This window comes from Falco rusticolus, chromosome 3, assembly GCF_015220075.1.
Source record: "Falco rusticolus isolate bFalRus1 chromosome 3, bFalRus1.pri, whole genome shotgun sequence".
Classification (NCBI taxonomy): Eukaryota; Metazoa; Chordata; class Aves; order Falconiformes; family Falconidae; genus Falco; species Falco rusticolus.
The window spans coordinates 113008270-113022826 of NC_051189.1; the positions used below are offsets into that span (position 1 = coordinate 113008270).

Genomic DNA, 14557 nt, shown 5'->3' on the forward strand with positions numbered 1-14557 from the left:
CTGAACTGGGAACCTTAGTTCACAGTTGAAACCTGGGGTGCTGAATTTCGGCATGCAGCAGCAAATATCTCCTGCTAAGCTATAATCTCTTGATAATAGAAACCCTGACGCATAACCTTAACTACAGCTTTGCAATGGCATTATCATCACATTGATAAACATGCCATCTGAGCTTTGTTAGTCAGAACATGATGGCTTTGTGTATCTTGTCATGGTATTTGTTTCTTGGGATAAAATATGGGACCTGCAAGTAACATATATGCAAACATTAACATGCTTGTTCCTTGTTCTTCCTTTGTTATTTATAGCTCCCTGTTTACACATCATAGCAGGATACTGCAATGTCTAATACATTTCATTGGGGAAGCTCAAATTATAAAATGGTGTTAGGAGATCTTGTGTTGTGGCTGGTCAATAGCCATGGTAACAACTTTGTAAAATATAACTGTGTGGTCTGTCAACACTGGCTGACCTAGCAAAGCACGGGATTTCCTAATGCTGCTTCACAGCAATAATTATCCATCTTTTTTTTTTTTTTATATTGTGTTACAGTTTATCTTCATTGAACAGTACAAAGAATAATGCTGACAGAATTCTGTCATGAGTAACATTTTAAGTAAACTTTTAAGTGGTAAAATTGAAATGTTTCTCTTAAAAATCCAAATTATGTACTTTTAAAAATTAAATCATTGCGCTCTAGAGCCATTTCGACTTTCTATCAAAGCTTTTTTCATGCATCTGTAGGTTTAAGCCTCACTGTTCTACCAGCCCTGTATTGTAAGACTATTTTAATTCAGCAGCTGTCATTTTCAGATGCTTTCTATGGGTAGTGCAGCATCTCTTGCACTGTTAAAATGCAGACATGCATTTGTTAAAATGCAGACATAGAATTTGTTGCATGTCGTTTGTGCAGAGGGGGGAAAATTTAAAACTGTGTTTTGCAGTCTGTTTTATGAGATGCTGAAGAGCGACAGGTCACTTCTGATTTGGTGTGGAACTATTCTTTTTAGATTTAAAAACATTTCAAGGCCTCTGTTGTGCTTGACTTGGAGAAGAAAAGCAGCCATTCTTGCTGCAGGCTAAGGGAGAACTGAACATGATGCCTGAATTAATGGAAGATGAGAATAGGAAGGAAAAATCTGAGTAAGAAAATGTTTTAAAAACCCCACCTTGATCACTTTGTTATTTCTGTCTAGATTTCTGAAACTAATTTTTGTGCTTCGTTGTTCTTTGTTTATTAAGAACTGGTGCTCTCTTGCCTTTCAGTAGAGGCACAGAACTATTTTACAGTTGGATATCTTGCGCTGCCTCAGTGACCTAGTGGTAATTCTGTGTGACACCAATAAAGGTGATGGCATAATTGGCCAAAATTTCAGAATGCCAGAAGGATATAATACATATTTAGGAATTTGGAACAGCATTTCAAGCTCCCTCTAATTCTCTTACTCAAATAAGGGTATATGCTAGGCTTACATTCTCAGCAGGGATTTGTGACATCTCCCGAGTTCAAAGGAAAACAGTTTGTCATAGGCTTTTTTGATACAGAGTTGAACCACAACACAAAACAAATGTAAAATAGTTTGGTTAAAAGGAATCTTAAAAAAGAAATAAAATGGTCCCCTGAGAATTCAGATACACCATAGCAAATCTTTGGCAAAATGAGGGATAGGGAATCGGGGCTTTTCATTTTATGTGGTAGATCAGATTGTGCTCTCGTATTTCCCTGTGTGTTTTCATTTGTGGCTGGAGCGTTCCGGCTCTGGTTTCTTCTTATTCCCCTACAGCTTTTTATGTTGCCTTCTTGTTATATATGCTCTGTTAACTAATGCTGCAAAAGCATTGTACCTCTGATACAGTACATGAGGCAGTGGTGTCAACGCCAGGAACTGAGCTGCATCGTTTAGAATCCAAATTCCTTTTGGATTGTCTGTTTTCCAATGTTTGTTGATGTAGTTGATTTTTATTCGTTGTGATAAGCTGCAGACAGGAATTCTGTTGCTCTTTGGGATGTTGGGAGTGGTATGAGGGCAGGTTTGGTTTGGCTGGTTTCTGCTGCCATCTTTTCTTGCCCAGAAGCACAGGACAGAAGGGGTCTGCATGGGGTGCCTGAGGAGTGGTGGGCCTCCCCCTCACTGTAATGAAAATTTAGTGTCATTCACATGCTAAAAAGTACAAGGTGTGCATGTTAGCGACCACTTACACCTTGTAGGCACTCTTGATACCTTGCTCTGTAGTTACTTTTGTGACTTCTGCCTGTGAATGCAGGGCTGGTATGTTGCCATGAATAAAATCTTCCTTGTTCAGGAGCCCAAGCACCCCTGTTACTCAAACTGTGCTGCTTTAAAAGGAGCAGGTGGGTATGAGCAAATCATACACTGGAGGGGACTGTAATCTCAAAAGATACACAACTGGTGGTTAATTCTTGTCTCTGCACCCCCAGGCGTATTCTTGGCGAGCCCTAGCAGTCTTGCTGGTTTTGAGGGTTAGGTAAGGTTAGAATCTTGTGGGAGCATATCTGCAAAATAATATGCATGAGGTTCCAAAGAGACTGCTCACTTGTATTCAGGATTGTGGTGGGAGCTCATGAGGTTTACAGACCACTATTTTAGTAGTGAATTACCCTTTCTGTGATTCTTTGCCCACAATATGGAAGCCTCTAATCGCCTGCCCACTTCCTTCAAGTAGGTGTTTGCAAGAAGATGTGGTCCAAATGCATTGAGCCAACTTGAGGTGTATTTCTTTTTAGGGAATTTTTAATTCTCATATGTGTCCCTCGGAATGTGAAGGCCCAGGTACGGGTGGTCTTTTGCAGGCAGCATCTAGTCTTTGCTAGAGTGCGTACCTGCATGCATCGTGTGGGAAGGGAAGGCCTCGGCCGAGCCCTGCCGCAGGGAGCGCCCTGTTCCGCGCGGGCGGGGCTGGCCCCGGGCTGCCGGCGGAGGGGCTGGCCCGGCGCAGGAGGAAGAGGGGGGGGAACGAGCGTTGCTTGCGGCTGAAGGCTGGGAGGGGGTGTTGCAGAGGGGAGCTGAGTGCAAGGGGCAGCTGAAGGGTGCGGCCGCTGAAATACAGCAACTGCCAGGGGCGCGACGCGCCACCCCGCTGCAGAGCCCCCCCCCCCCCCCCCCCCGCTGCAGAGCCCCCCCCCCCCCCCCCCGCTGCAGAGCCCCCCCCCGCGGGTCGGCGGGCGCTAACGCGGCCGCTCGTTGCGCGGGCCCCTTCCTCGGGGGCTCGGGGCCCGCCGCTCGGGGCCGGGGGGGCCGGCAATCCAGGCCGCCTTTTGCGGCGCGCCCCGCGGGTGCCGCGCCGCCCAGCCCCGCCGCGATCACATGCTGGGCGGCTGCCGCCTCCCGCCTGCCCGCCCGGCCCTGCTCGGCTCGGCTCGCCGCGGCGCGGCTCCGCTCGCCTGGCCGCCCTCGCTGCAGCGGCGCCCGTCCGCCATCGCCCGCCCTGCGCCTGCAACACCGCCGCGGCTGCGTCCCGCCGAGCGCTGCCCCGGCCCCCGGCCGGCCGCAGAGCGGGAAGTGGCGAGCGGCCGCGAAGCGCAGCGAGCCGCGGCGGGGGAGCGACGGCGGCCCCGCTTCTCGGCCGCGGAAGCTTCCTTGGCTGTTCCTCCGACCGCCGGGGAGGGCGAGCCCGGGGTCTGGCGCCTGCGAGAGCTCCTCGGCCCCTGCGCCGCCGCCGCGGGGGAATCACTTTTCCCCCCTGAAAGCAGCGTTGCGTATTTTCCTGCGCCTGCTGTTCTTAGTTGAAAAATAGACTTCAGAAGAGACGTGCAGCGGAACACCCCTGTCCTTCTGGAAAGAACTGACTGTGGTACTGACTTTTTTTAAGCTGGAAATGTTGGAAGTTTGAACGTGGAAGGGAATGTGGTTTGAATTTTTCGGTATCTTTTCAAAGCCTTTTTTCTCTGCCTGTTTTCAGTTGCTGTGTAGGTATACGGTTTCTTCTACCGACAGACTTTAAGCTAAGAACGTTGTTTGGCTGTTGTGCTGCTTAACAAGATCTTTTTTTTTTTCCCCTCCCTTCTGCTGACACATACTGTTTTTTTTTTTGTGTTTTTTTCTTTTTTTTTTTTTTTCTTACATCACAGAAACGTTTTATTAAGGGGCTGAGGCAGTACGGCAAGAACTTCTTCAGGATCCGAAAGGAGTTGCTTCCGAATAAGGAGACTGTAAGTACATTCGGACTTTATGTAATTTGCCTTTTCTCTTGCTGCTTCAGTGTTTGATCTTACGAAACTATTTCTTTCTCGTCCTGAAATGAATTCTCTTCAGGTAAATGGAAAAGAAATCCACAGCTAGAGAAGGTAGCTGTAATTTTTAGCGCAGTTTTTAGGTCTTAGTGAGTGAAAGATGTTACATAAAATAGTTGTCGTTACTGGACGGAGTCACTAAGGTTGAAGTGGTATTTATGGAGATCAAATCTAATTTTAAATTCTGACATTATGACGGAATAATACATTTATGTCACCCAGTTGGGCTCATATGGCACTGGGTAATTAAAGAGAGCCTAAACCAAAACAAAACCTAATTGTATCTGGAAGACTGAGGTATGTGCCTGCTCCTATGGCCTGCAGAATTCAGTTGTTGTGTTTGACTCTTCGCATTCCTGAAGCATGTTCAGCAAGCATGTAACTTCAGTTTCTGGATTGATCTCTGGTTTATTACTGTACTGAACTTCATAAAGCTTACATAACTGTCATTCTGTTGAAAATCCTGGCAAGTGCTTAGAAAGAAGATGGACAGGGAGGAGTGGTTGATTCCTTCAAAGGGAAGAGGATTTGGGAAGCCTTGGGAATCTGGTTACTTTTCCATTAGTCCTAATTGCCAAGCTTCTCTAGAAGCTTCGGTTTCTGTTCTGCAGGTGTCATTTAATTGCTGGTAGGGTGGTTTTGGAAAGCGGTTTTCATATTTGTTCTGAACTTAGAAGGGAGCTAACTCACTGAAAATCAAGTTGGGCTGTTTTCTGGCCGTGTTTTAGTGATCTGCAAAATACTTATTTAAGGCATAACTGGTTGTTTAGACTCTTGTGTGTGTGGAATTTGGGTGGTCAGTGGGGCAGGGCATTACTGTAAAAATACTTTAAAACCCGTCACTCACTGTAGAATGTTTCTCTTCTCTTTGGAAATGTTCTTGTGAGACAATATTGTGATAACCACAATATTTTGGTGGTAAATAGTAACACCATGTAAGCCAGATAGAAAGTGGAGGATGAAACGCTTCCTCAAATACCTCAGTCAGTGTGTGTATTCACTGATTCTGTTGAGAAAGATGGGGAAACTTAATTACAAATCAAGTGTAGGTAGACTTTGCTTCAGTATTTGGTTGGATGTTGAGGCATGAAGGCCCAGCATTGGAAGGATGATAGCTTAGGAGGAATGCTGAAATAGTATGCTTCATAGAAATATCTAATAAAGTCAGAACATGGTCAGCTTAAATAGTCCTTTCCTCTTCTCTTTAGACTATCTGCTAGCGATGTGTTTAGAACAAATAGGTGTTTAACTTCAGAAATTAATTCTGTTGACTTAAGGTCACTGAGAGGCAAAAGTAGTCTTCTGAAGTTTGAATTAACAGCAAGTGAAATACACTTGTAAAGATAAAATGTCTCTTTGTGGTAGACACAAACAGTTTGCAAGGGAAGGGAAGAGAAAAACTAAAGAACTGAGAGTTGGGGGGCAGATGTCCGACCCTGTTTGTACTACCTGACTTCTATATTTGAACTTGGATGTCAGGCTAAAGGCTTTTTGTAATAGTCTTCCACCTTTGCAAGTGGTCTGAAACTTTATGTAAGCTAGCATTTTTCCAGTGTTATGTTTTTATTTCATTAGGTCTACATTTTAAGTGTAGAGAAGACTAAACGTTGAGCAACTGGAAGCAGAGTGGTGATGGTTTTGAGCAGGCTTTTTTAGCCTCTAGTGGTAACTGATCTACAAACAACCTTTGACCTGCAATGGATTGTTTAATCTCTGTTTCGTATTTTTTGCCCACAGGTCTCACTTCTGCTTTCTTCTAATTCCCAGTGTTTTCCAGACAAAATTTACAGCAGTTTTGCTCTTGTAAGACATGCTGAATAAAGACTGCAGTAAATAATATTTGACTATCCAATTTGGCTTTTCTTCTTAAAGTGGAACAATGAATAATGTGAATTACAAGGCTGTGGAATTAATTTGTATTTTTTTGTCACCAAGATAATATCAGATACTTTGCCTGCCATTTATCTGTTGCACTGTTAAGTAACTCGAGCAAATCTAGAAACGCTGGAAAAAAAGGCCTTATTTGCCTCTTCAACCACCGTATTAACATGAAGTGAAACTCAAAAAATGGATGCAAAAGCAATGCAACAACTCCCAAGTTTTGCAAAAGCTACTTGAAAAGGAGTTGGGGGCATTCTTGAAGTGACTCGCCCTAAATGGAAACCAGGCGACAGGTCATGCATCCTGTACGTTTCTAATTTATTGGAGTTCACTGTACTGAAGCCTGAGGGGAGGGGAGCCAAGGTTTTTTTCCTCTCTGCAAAACCCACTTAAAAGTTAAATCTCCTTACTATCATGCTTCTTGTATAATGCACGCCTTTCCTAGATGCTTGCTCTGTTTATAGTAGGCGAGAGCTCTTCCTAGTATTGCCTTAAGCCCTGTGGTTGGAACATTACTGCAATAGTAGAAGATAAGTAATGTGATAGAAGTATAAAATTATTGTAGAGACGAGGCCTGTTTTGTGTTAAATCAAGCTGAGGCTGCCGTACAGGAAATCAGAATATAGAGGTGAATATGACATTGTATTTCTTCTATAATATTGGAAGGTATGAAGTGGCCATGGTGAGAGATGAGAATTGGGTTGCGCTGTACTAAGTTTTCACAAGGATGTTAAGGAATGCCCTATTGGAGTTGTGCCTTTTTGCTTTTTTTTTTGTTACATAGTTAATATACAGTATCTTTTGAGAAAACCCTGTGTTTGTCAATGTTTGTGTTCATTAGTTTAACGTAGTTTTTCAACATATTTTTAATTGCTTCTTCTAAATGAATAACCAGTAAGAAAAAAAATCTCTATGAAGGAAAATATTTACTGCGTATTAAAGCTGTATGATTCTTTAGGTCTTCGCTCTTCTGGTTTATTTCAAAGATGATGTCCGAGAGGGGCTCCCAGCGGGCGTGAGCGTAAATAGCTGTAGTATTCCCTTCAAGCTTCTGTAAGCAAGAGACACAGGAACTGAAATCAGCTCTTATCTGAGCATGCCCTCTACTGCAGTGGGAACGCTGAAATGGATCAAGGAAAGCCAGTAGTTTTAAGGCGGGATCAGTAAGTGGTAACCTTCTGATACTCCAGAGAAAAAGTGCCTCCCTGTAGATAAGCTTCAGTAAAACTTGTGAAACTTCCTTGGGTTTCCATTGAACTCTGTCTTAAATACACCTTCTCTGTTGCAATGAATCTTTCTTCCTTTTCCCTTCCTCCTGAATGGTTTTCTCTTGGTTATAGCTGTAGTGGAGTGGGTACTGTTAAGTGCCCTGCTCTGCTTCCATTCATGCTTAGCAGCACTCTTCATTCTTCTACGTGGTAAGTAGAGAAGTAAATTTGGAGGCACCTAGGTGACACGAACAGTTTCTGTTAATAAATTTTCGTGTAAATTCATACGTTGTGAGAATGCAGGGTACACAGCTGGTAACAAGTTTACTTAAGTATCTGATTTGCATGTGATTTGTAAGTATTTGAATTATATGTGATTTTTTTTTTTCTTCCCCACCCCTACTTTGGGATAATTTGCTAAAACTCTGTGATAATACGGGGTTTCCAAATTGTTTAAAATTCTCCTGCTCTGAATTCTTTAGGTGATTACACTGAGCTACTTGAATTGGAGAGTTTTAGAAGCACCAGCATTGTGATGGGCCTGATATAAATGTACTTAAATGCCTACAAGGTTGGGGACTGACTGACTGTGTTCTTGTATTTAGCTTGACTCCGTGTTAGTGGCAAGCAGAAGGTAAACAAATGTGGAATGAATGTGAGCTTGTGCTGAGCGGTAATGTTCAGTCAGAGCAGGAGGGCACTGCCAAGTCGTGCTTGGAGTGAGCTGCTCAGATTTAGAGCTGGGTCTTGCCTTGTGCAGGTCACTCAGAAACACTAATCTAAGCTGCTGTGCAGTTTCAGTTTGCCTGAACTATTTAAGGCCGTGGTCCAAGAAGAAACGGGTTTGTTTTCCTCTGGCTGGAGTTCCTGCCGCCTGCTTCATGTCAGGTGTGTTGCCTGACCAGCGGAACTCAAGACATCTGATGCTGGTTAGTTACCCACTAGAAATGGGGCGGGATCTATATGATTGCCCCACTGGCAGCCTTACATAGGTTTAAGAACAATATCATGTTATTTCATTAGGTGTCCATGGCATATGCTGCAATTGAATTGAGGTTTTGGATACACTGTGTCTTCCATGGAAATAAGCACCCAAGTATTTGTGACCTCTTCTACCTATTCTTAAAACTAGGGAGGACATGTATCTGAATGGTTTGAACTTCTTAAAATGCCTCCTTCTGCATTCCGCACGGAAGGTCTATGATACAGGGATTGTGACCATGGTCTAATTAATTTGCTTGTCTGGTTTTTTTTCTGGCACGCTGAAGCTCCGTAGTGAGCCTTGCAGCTGCTTGCTTAGTGAGAAGTCTAAAAAGAGGACAGTAAATCTTTGTGGAAGCATGCAGACTTTGGTCTAATTTTGTTCTGAATTTCCCTGTTGAGCACATAGGTATCTTTGATGTGTGATTTTTGGTTTGGCTGGTTAGCAAGAGATGCCGGAGTGCAATCAAAAGGTCTTGCCTCTGGGTGGATGCTTCTGTATTTAGCTTTAAAACACAGTGTAAACAGAAGTCATGAATATCAGCGGTTCCCCTTAGATGAAAATACCTGCAGCGTGCTCTATGTATGTGCATAAGAATGAAATCTGCATCGCTTTCTTCTTTGGGAAAAATAGTCTCTGTTCTGATAGCAAAATATTTCTCTCTAAAGTAAATGCTGTTGGGACTCACCTCGGAGACTAAATAAGCTGTGCTCTGTTAATGTTAGGAGGCAAAATGAGTGTAGTGTGATCTTTCAGCATAAGCTTCTGTTTAACTTTAGATTGAGGTTTAGATAAACAATTTTATTCTTGCCTCATTAATGCTTAATCTTGCATTACATAATATACAATATTGGCTTCCTGAGTAGCTATTAAATATAGTGCAGATGTGTAGTAGCTGAAAGGTCACTGCAGTTACCATATGTGCTGGCTGGCAAGGTGTTTGTCCTCTCTGAGGACAAACTCTGTACTATTCATGTCAACAAACAGCCTGAGTACTATTTGTGCAGAATTCTTACGAGCATATGAAAGATGAAGATTCTCCCTCAACATAATTGTCAAATAGCAGTTTTCCTTTGATCAAAAGAGGGGGAATAATTGGGTGAATACATTTTGGTCCGTTAGCGTAAAGTGATTCATTCACCGTACGTTGGCTTTTTAATATTTGCGTTTAGGGGTATTACTTGTACCAGTAGCTGAGTTTGTCTGTGGCATGGGCATTATCGCTATTCTCCTTTCCCAAAGGAAATACATTTTATCTGATGGTACATTCCTCTAATGAGAGGATATTAATATGTTGCATAGTCAAGGCATGTTGTTTCCTGACTCGTCTTTGCTGCAGGAGCGTGCAGAAAGGGACAGTAAGCTATGTAAGCCTTTTCTGTTTGAAAGCTGAACCTTTTTCCTTAATAACTTGTTCTAGCCTAGATGCAGTCAGAGCTGAAATTTTCCATTAGAGTTTGAAGCAGCTGCCAACATAAACAGCCACTGCTTCTTTTCATTTCATCTCTGCTTACTGCTGCTAGTGGTTCCATTGCGTGGATATTAGTGTTTTGTTCTTGTTAGAACAGGGACTATAGGCTTCACATTTTAAAAATGATAGCCTAAGACTTTTTTTCTTTAGCAATAGCAGGTACCCTACTGGGCTCTAGTCCATTTTGAAAAATGGGCACAAGCATCGGTTAGTTTTCCTGTGTAAGTCAAACCATTGACTGATTTGCATAATGAACTCTTATGCAGGGAATATGTTGCCTTTTTTTGTTTGTTTCCTGTCATCTGTGGGGTTTTTTTGTGGTGTTTTGTTTGTTTGTTTTTTTGAGCATGGCTGTTTTAGCTGATTGAGGGAGAATACTAAATTAGTATGTTTGGCTTTAAGGTAAAGCAGTGTACTGAGGCGGCATACAGTAATTCAGTTCACGCTTCTCACCAGGAGCAGAATAAGTAAGCCAAACATTTTAATGAAATGCTGAGCTCATAGGAGCTGAGCTCAGATGGAGATGCTCCTAAATTTAAGTGGCACTGAGCTGAAAGCTGTTTACAAAGACCAGATCATCTGTAAGGGCTGTTCAGTATGTGTGTTCACTGCAATTTGGCTGGTTTTTAAAAGGTGTAAAGGTTTAAGTCTAGCATACCTTCATCTCTGAAACTGATTTCAGGTCTTACAGGTGAGTAGAGCTGCCAACTGTGTTGTTGCAAGCTTCTCTGGACAAACTTGGGCCACACAGTTCCAGGTTTATATACCATCCGTGACCCTTTTGTTTCAGTTTCCTTCCTGAGTTTCTTCTTTTGACTTGACATGTCCTGAAGGTATATGTTGCTTAGCTGTTAAATCCTTGCTGTGTGAAGCACCTTTTTACATTGAGTGTTTGCTTCTAGGGCCTAGTGCAACTAGCGTGCATTCATCTGATTAATGACTATGGTTATATCTCCCAAAGACCAAAATACCCTTTCGCATACCTGTGTGTCTCAATTTCAGCTGAAGCAAGTAAGGGCAAAGAAAGAGAGTGCCTTGCTTTGGTTTAAATCTCGTAACCTTTCTCATCAGAGAGTAAGAGAATTCATTTTCAATTGTGTTGTTTTACTTTTTCATGCTAAAGGTAATATACAATGTCATCAGCTCTAAAACTGGGCTGCTGTTTTGAGTTTCTTACCAAGAAACCTTTGTACGTTAAGAGCATAAACCCAGATTCACTGCGTGTTCACTGTGCCAGCTGGACTCTAGAATTGTGTTTAGCATGGGTAATAAATCAACTCTGCACTATGGCTTTTTTAAAAAATTATTTTACATTACAAGATTGAAATTAATTGTTTATTTTTCTCTGAAAGTTTAGAGGTAGGTAGGGGTAAAATACTGTTGCAAGCAAAAGAGGGCCATTAGGCAATTGCTTTGAGCTGTCAGAGGGCCAAGCAGGCCAATTTCTGCTTTGTAGTGAAAGGTATGTAGCTGAAGATCTAAGCCAAGATTATTTGGGAAATTGATACAGTATTGTCCAAGTATTCTTCAACAGCTGAGTGAACATGGTGCTTCTGTGACTCCCCATAGTTCTGTTGCACTGCGTTTTCCTTAACTTCTGCTCGTAATTCATCATCATAAAGCATTTTGTTTTATTTATTTTCTTACTGTGCATTCTCTTTTTTGCATGTATGCTGAAAGGTACCTGTGACTCTGGTTAAAATGTGTTTGTTCATCAGTAGCTGTAGACTTTCTGTTCTGTGTTTCTCTTTGCCTATGAGAAAAGGTGCTTGCTTTTCTGCTTCTGTAGTAGTTGTCGGATTGTATCAAATACTTGGACATCAATCCTAAGGCCCTCTGAATCTCAGGCATGTAAAACAGGTATTTATATGAGAATTTGTGCAGTGAATGTCCTGTCCTGGCAAGGTTTTTTTCCATGGATGCTCTGCACCAAGGCCTTCATGTTGTTTGTTTCCCATCCGACATTCAGCAACTGAAGATATGCTTTAAAACATGAAGATGGCTTTCAGAAAGACAAAAATTAACAAGTCATATAAGCCGCAGTGGTGTTTGTGGGACATCCTGTCCTGGAACAGTGCTAATGTTACAAAATTTGGGAAACTCACTGAAGAAATTAAGCTGTATAATCCTGCCTGGTGTCTGATTTTTGAAATGGCTTAATCAAGAAATACTCTCCGTGTATTCTCTCTGTGGTACTAATGCACAGACCCACAACTGGTATCTGAGGATCTCATAATCTTTAATCGTGTACCTAATGTGCAGCACTGTTGGGTATGGAAATGAAGTTTTCACAAGTTAAGAGCTGAGTCAAAAGCAACCCTAGTGACTTGCTCAGGGAAACTAAAAAGTTCTGTGGAAAAGCAGGAACATAAGCCTTGATCTCCTGTGTAATAGTTACATTGATGTAAAAGTGGTGTTATACAAATCTCATCCTACAAGTTGCTTGATTTAATCTGTGAAAGACATAAAGGCTTTGTTTTATGCCAAGTTAAAGACTACTTACGTGTGAATGCAGCATTCTAACATGGTATTGTCTGTCGGGGGTGGGACTGGTTGGGATCAAAGGGGACAACACAGTGCAGATATCTTTGAAAAAGCAACATCGTGGTGCTGAGTATATGCTTTAGGTGGTGTCTACTTGCTGCTGGTTAGTCCCTTTTCCTTATCTATGCAGTGGGAGTACTAACTTTGAAAAATTCCTGTATGGATCAGACAAAGGAATTATTTTTAAAAAGGGTTTTTAGAAGGGGAGTGAGATGTGGAGACAGGTGGTTTGGTTGGCAGGTGGTGAGTTTCATGGCAGTTGCTCAAGTCTGAGATACTGAAAAACAAACTGCAGTAAAACTCAAAGCAGTTTTTGCAGCTAATTAAACTGCTGTGTTTAAACTTGATGTTTATGGCCTATGTGTAATTTGGTTTTTGATTCTGTGTGTGGGTTTGGGCCAAATTTGTCCTTAGTTATCCAGTGGAAGCTGGTGCAGGCTGCTCACAGTTAGTTTTTGCCAAACTGGTGGCTTGTGCTTACATTTGAGGAATAAGCATTCTCTCTTGCTGCTTTTCTCCTCTTTAGCACCCACACTGCTTTCTTACCCTGGTCAAGGATATGAAGATTAATTACAAATGTACTGTTGGGGGGAATGGAGCAGGGGCAGCTAGGTTGTACCGAACTGAGGATGTTATCTTGGTGGTGTCCCAAGTGGTGCCATTTCATCTGTGTATTTAAGCACAGATGTAAGAGAGATTACAATTTCAAAAGGAAATGCAGCAGTTTTCTTTGAATTTTCAAGTTTGAGAAGTAAACAATTATTAACAGCTTTGACCTGTTGAGAGTGTCATGTTACAGGAGAGTCAGGACGATCTGGAGTGCTTAGGGGAGCGTAAAGCAGTTTTCAGTCCCTTAACAAGAGACCTCACTAAACTGTTGTCCAGGTTGTGTGGGGCTTAATAGAGCCATTGGGGGCCATTTGGGGGCAACAGATTGTGCACCAGGGGGGAAAAAAAATTGTCGACAGATAGTGAACTATACTTTTAATTGTGTCTTGCCTGTCACACTGAGCAAGAAATTATCTTTTTTCTTATACAACAGATCATTGGCCTTAATCATTGCTTCCTGCCCCAGATAGCACCATAAGAACGGTATCTACAGTGTTCTTTTGGCATGGAGTCATCCCCCAAATACATTATTCACTCCTAAATATCCTGTAATATGCTGTTATAGCTGTACTGTGCAAACAAGACAATAACAACTTCAGTAGACAGATGCACTCATTTTGTCATTTTTGTTTCAAACCAGCTGTAAAAAAGAAGCAGTGCTTGATTACTGGGGTTTTTTTGGTTGATTTATTTTTTTTTTTTTTTTTCCTTCTTGCCAAGGAAAACTCCCAGGAATTACACCACAGACTGGAATAAACTGAGAACGGGGAGTTAAGAATAGTGGCTTTTGTTTAAAGGGGCTGTGCCACAGGGGAAGCGAAGGCAGTTCGTGGATGTAACAGGCTCTGTAAGCCTTGTACTTTAAGAAGCATTTAACAATGCAAGCTGAAATTTGCTCTGTTTGCCTTTGTTTCCCCCTGTCTGTTTTGTATCTGAAAGAAAAATGCGTAGGCATATGATGGAATCCAAATTCTCTGGACATGAAAATGCTAATGATTACTTATCGGTTGATGTTCTTTTGGGCAAGCATCTACTGCTTTTATCACACCAGTACATAAGGGAAGAGGTCTATTCTGCAAGGTGTTCAGCTGGTAGGAGGAAGGCTGCCGATCTGAACCATAGCCCTGTATATATGTGTATGATGGTGGATTTATAGTGGCCAATCCCTTTGCCTGCTGAGAGGTGGAATGCATTTTCAGGCACCTTAATGTCTTCTGCTATGTGGAAAACAAAGATGATGAAGCTGTGAGCTGTGTGAAATGCTTAGGCTTTGGGTTTCCTGTTCCTGCTTGTGAGTACAAAGTATCTTGCAAGACCGGGGTCCACCATTTGCACTGTTAGTGCGCTCTGTGTGGAGTAAAAGGGGCTCCTCTCTGACTGTGCCTCTGGTGTTGTCCCGGGTAGAACTAGGTTCTTAATGTGCAGCATCATCATGTATTCTGCAGTAAAGAAATTCAACACACCGTTTCACTTCTTGCTTTTAGCCTAGTTAAGAAGGTACAGGTAGTGTAGCATCAAACAGTGAGTAATCAAAGCAGGTTCCACAAAAAAGCTTTTGATTTTTTTTTTTTAAATCTCAGAATGTTGACGGGTGTATATCCTTCTGATTT

The 14557-nt window shown here is 42.2% G+C and overlaps 1 protein-coding gene across 7 annotated transcripts in view; it reads left to right on the top strand.

Moving 5' to 3' along the window:
• Window positions 1–14557, top strand: part of RERE (arginine-glutamic acid dipeptide repeats) — a 254331-nt gene that overhangs the window by 195818 nt on the left and 43956 nt on the right. For 6 of the 7 annotated variants that reach the window (XM_037378707.1, XM_037378710.1, XM_037378704.1 and 3 more), the window contains one exon: window positions 4091–4171. The exons of the other annotated variant lie outside the window; for it this stretch is intronic. In XM_037378707.1, coding sequence (XP_037234604.1) covers window positions 4091–4171 — 81 coding nt within the window. The remainder of the gene's footprint in view (window positions 1–4090; window positions 4172–14557) is intronic. 7 annotated transcript variants of the gene reach the window in all.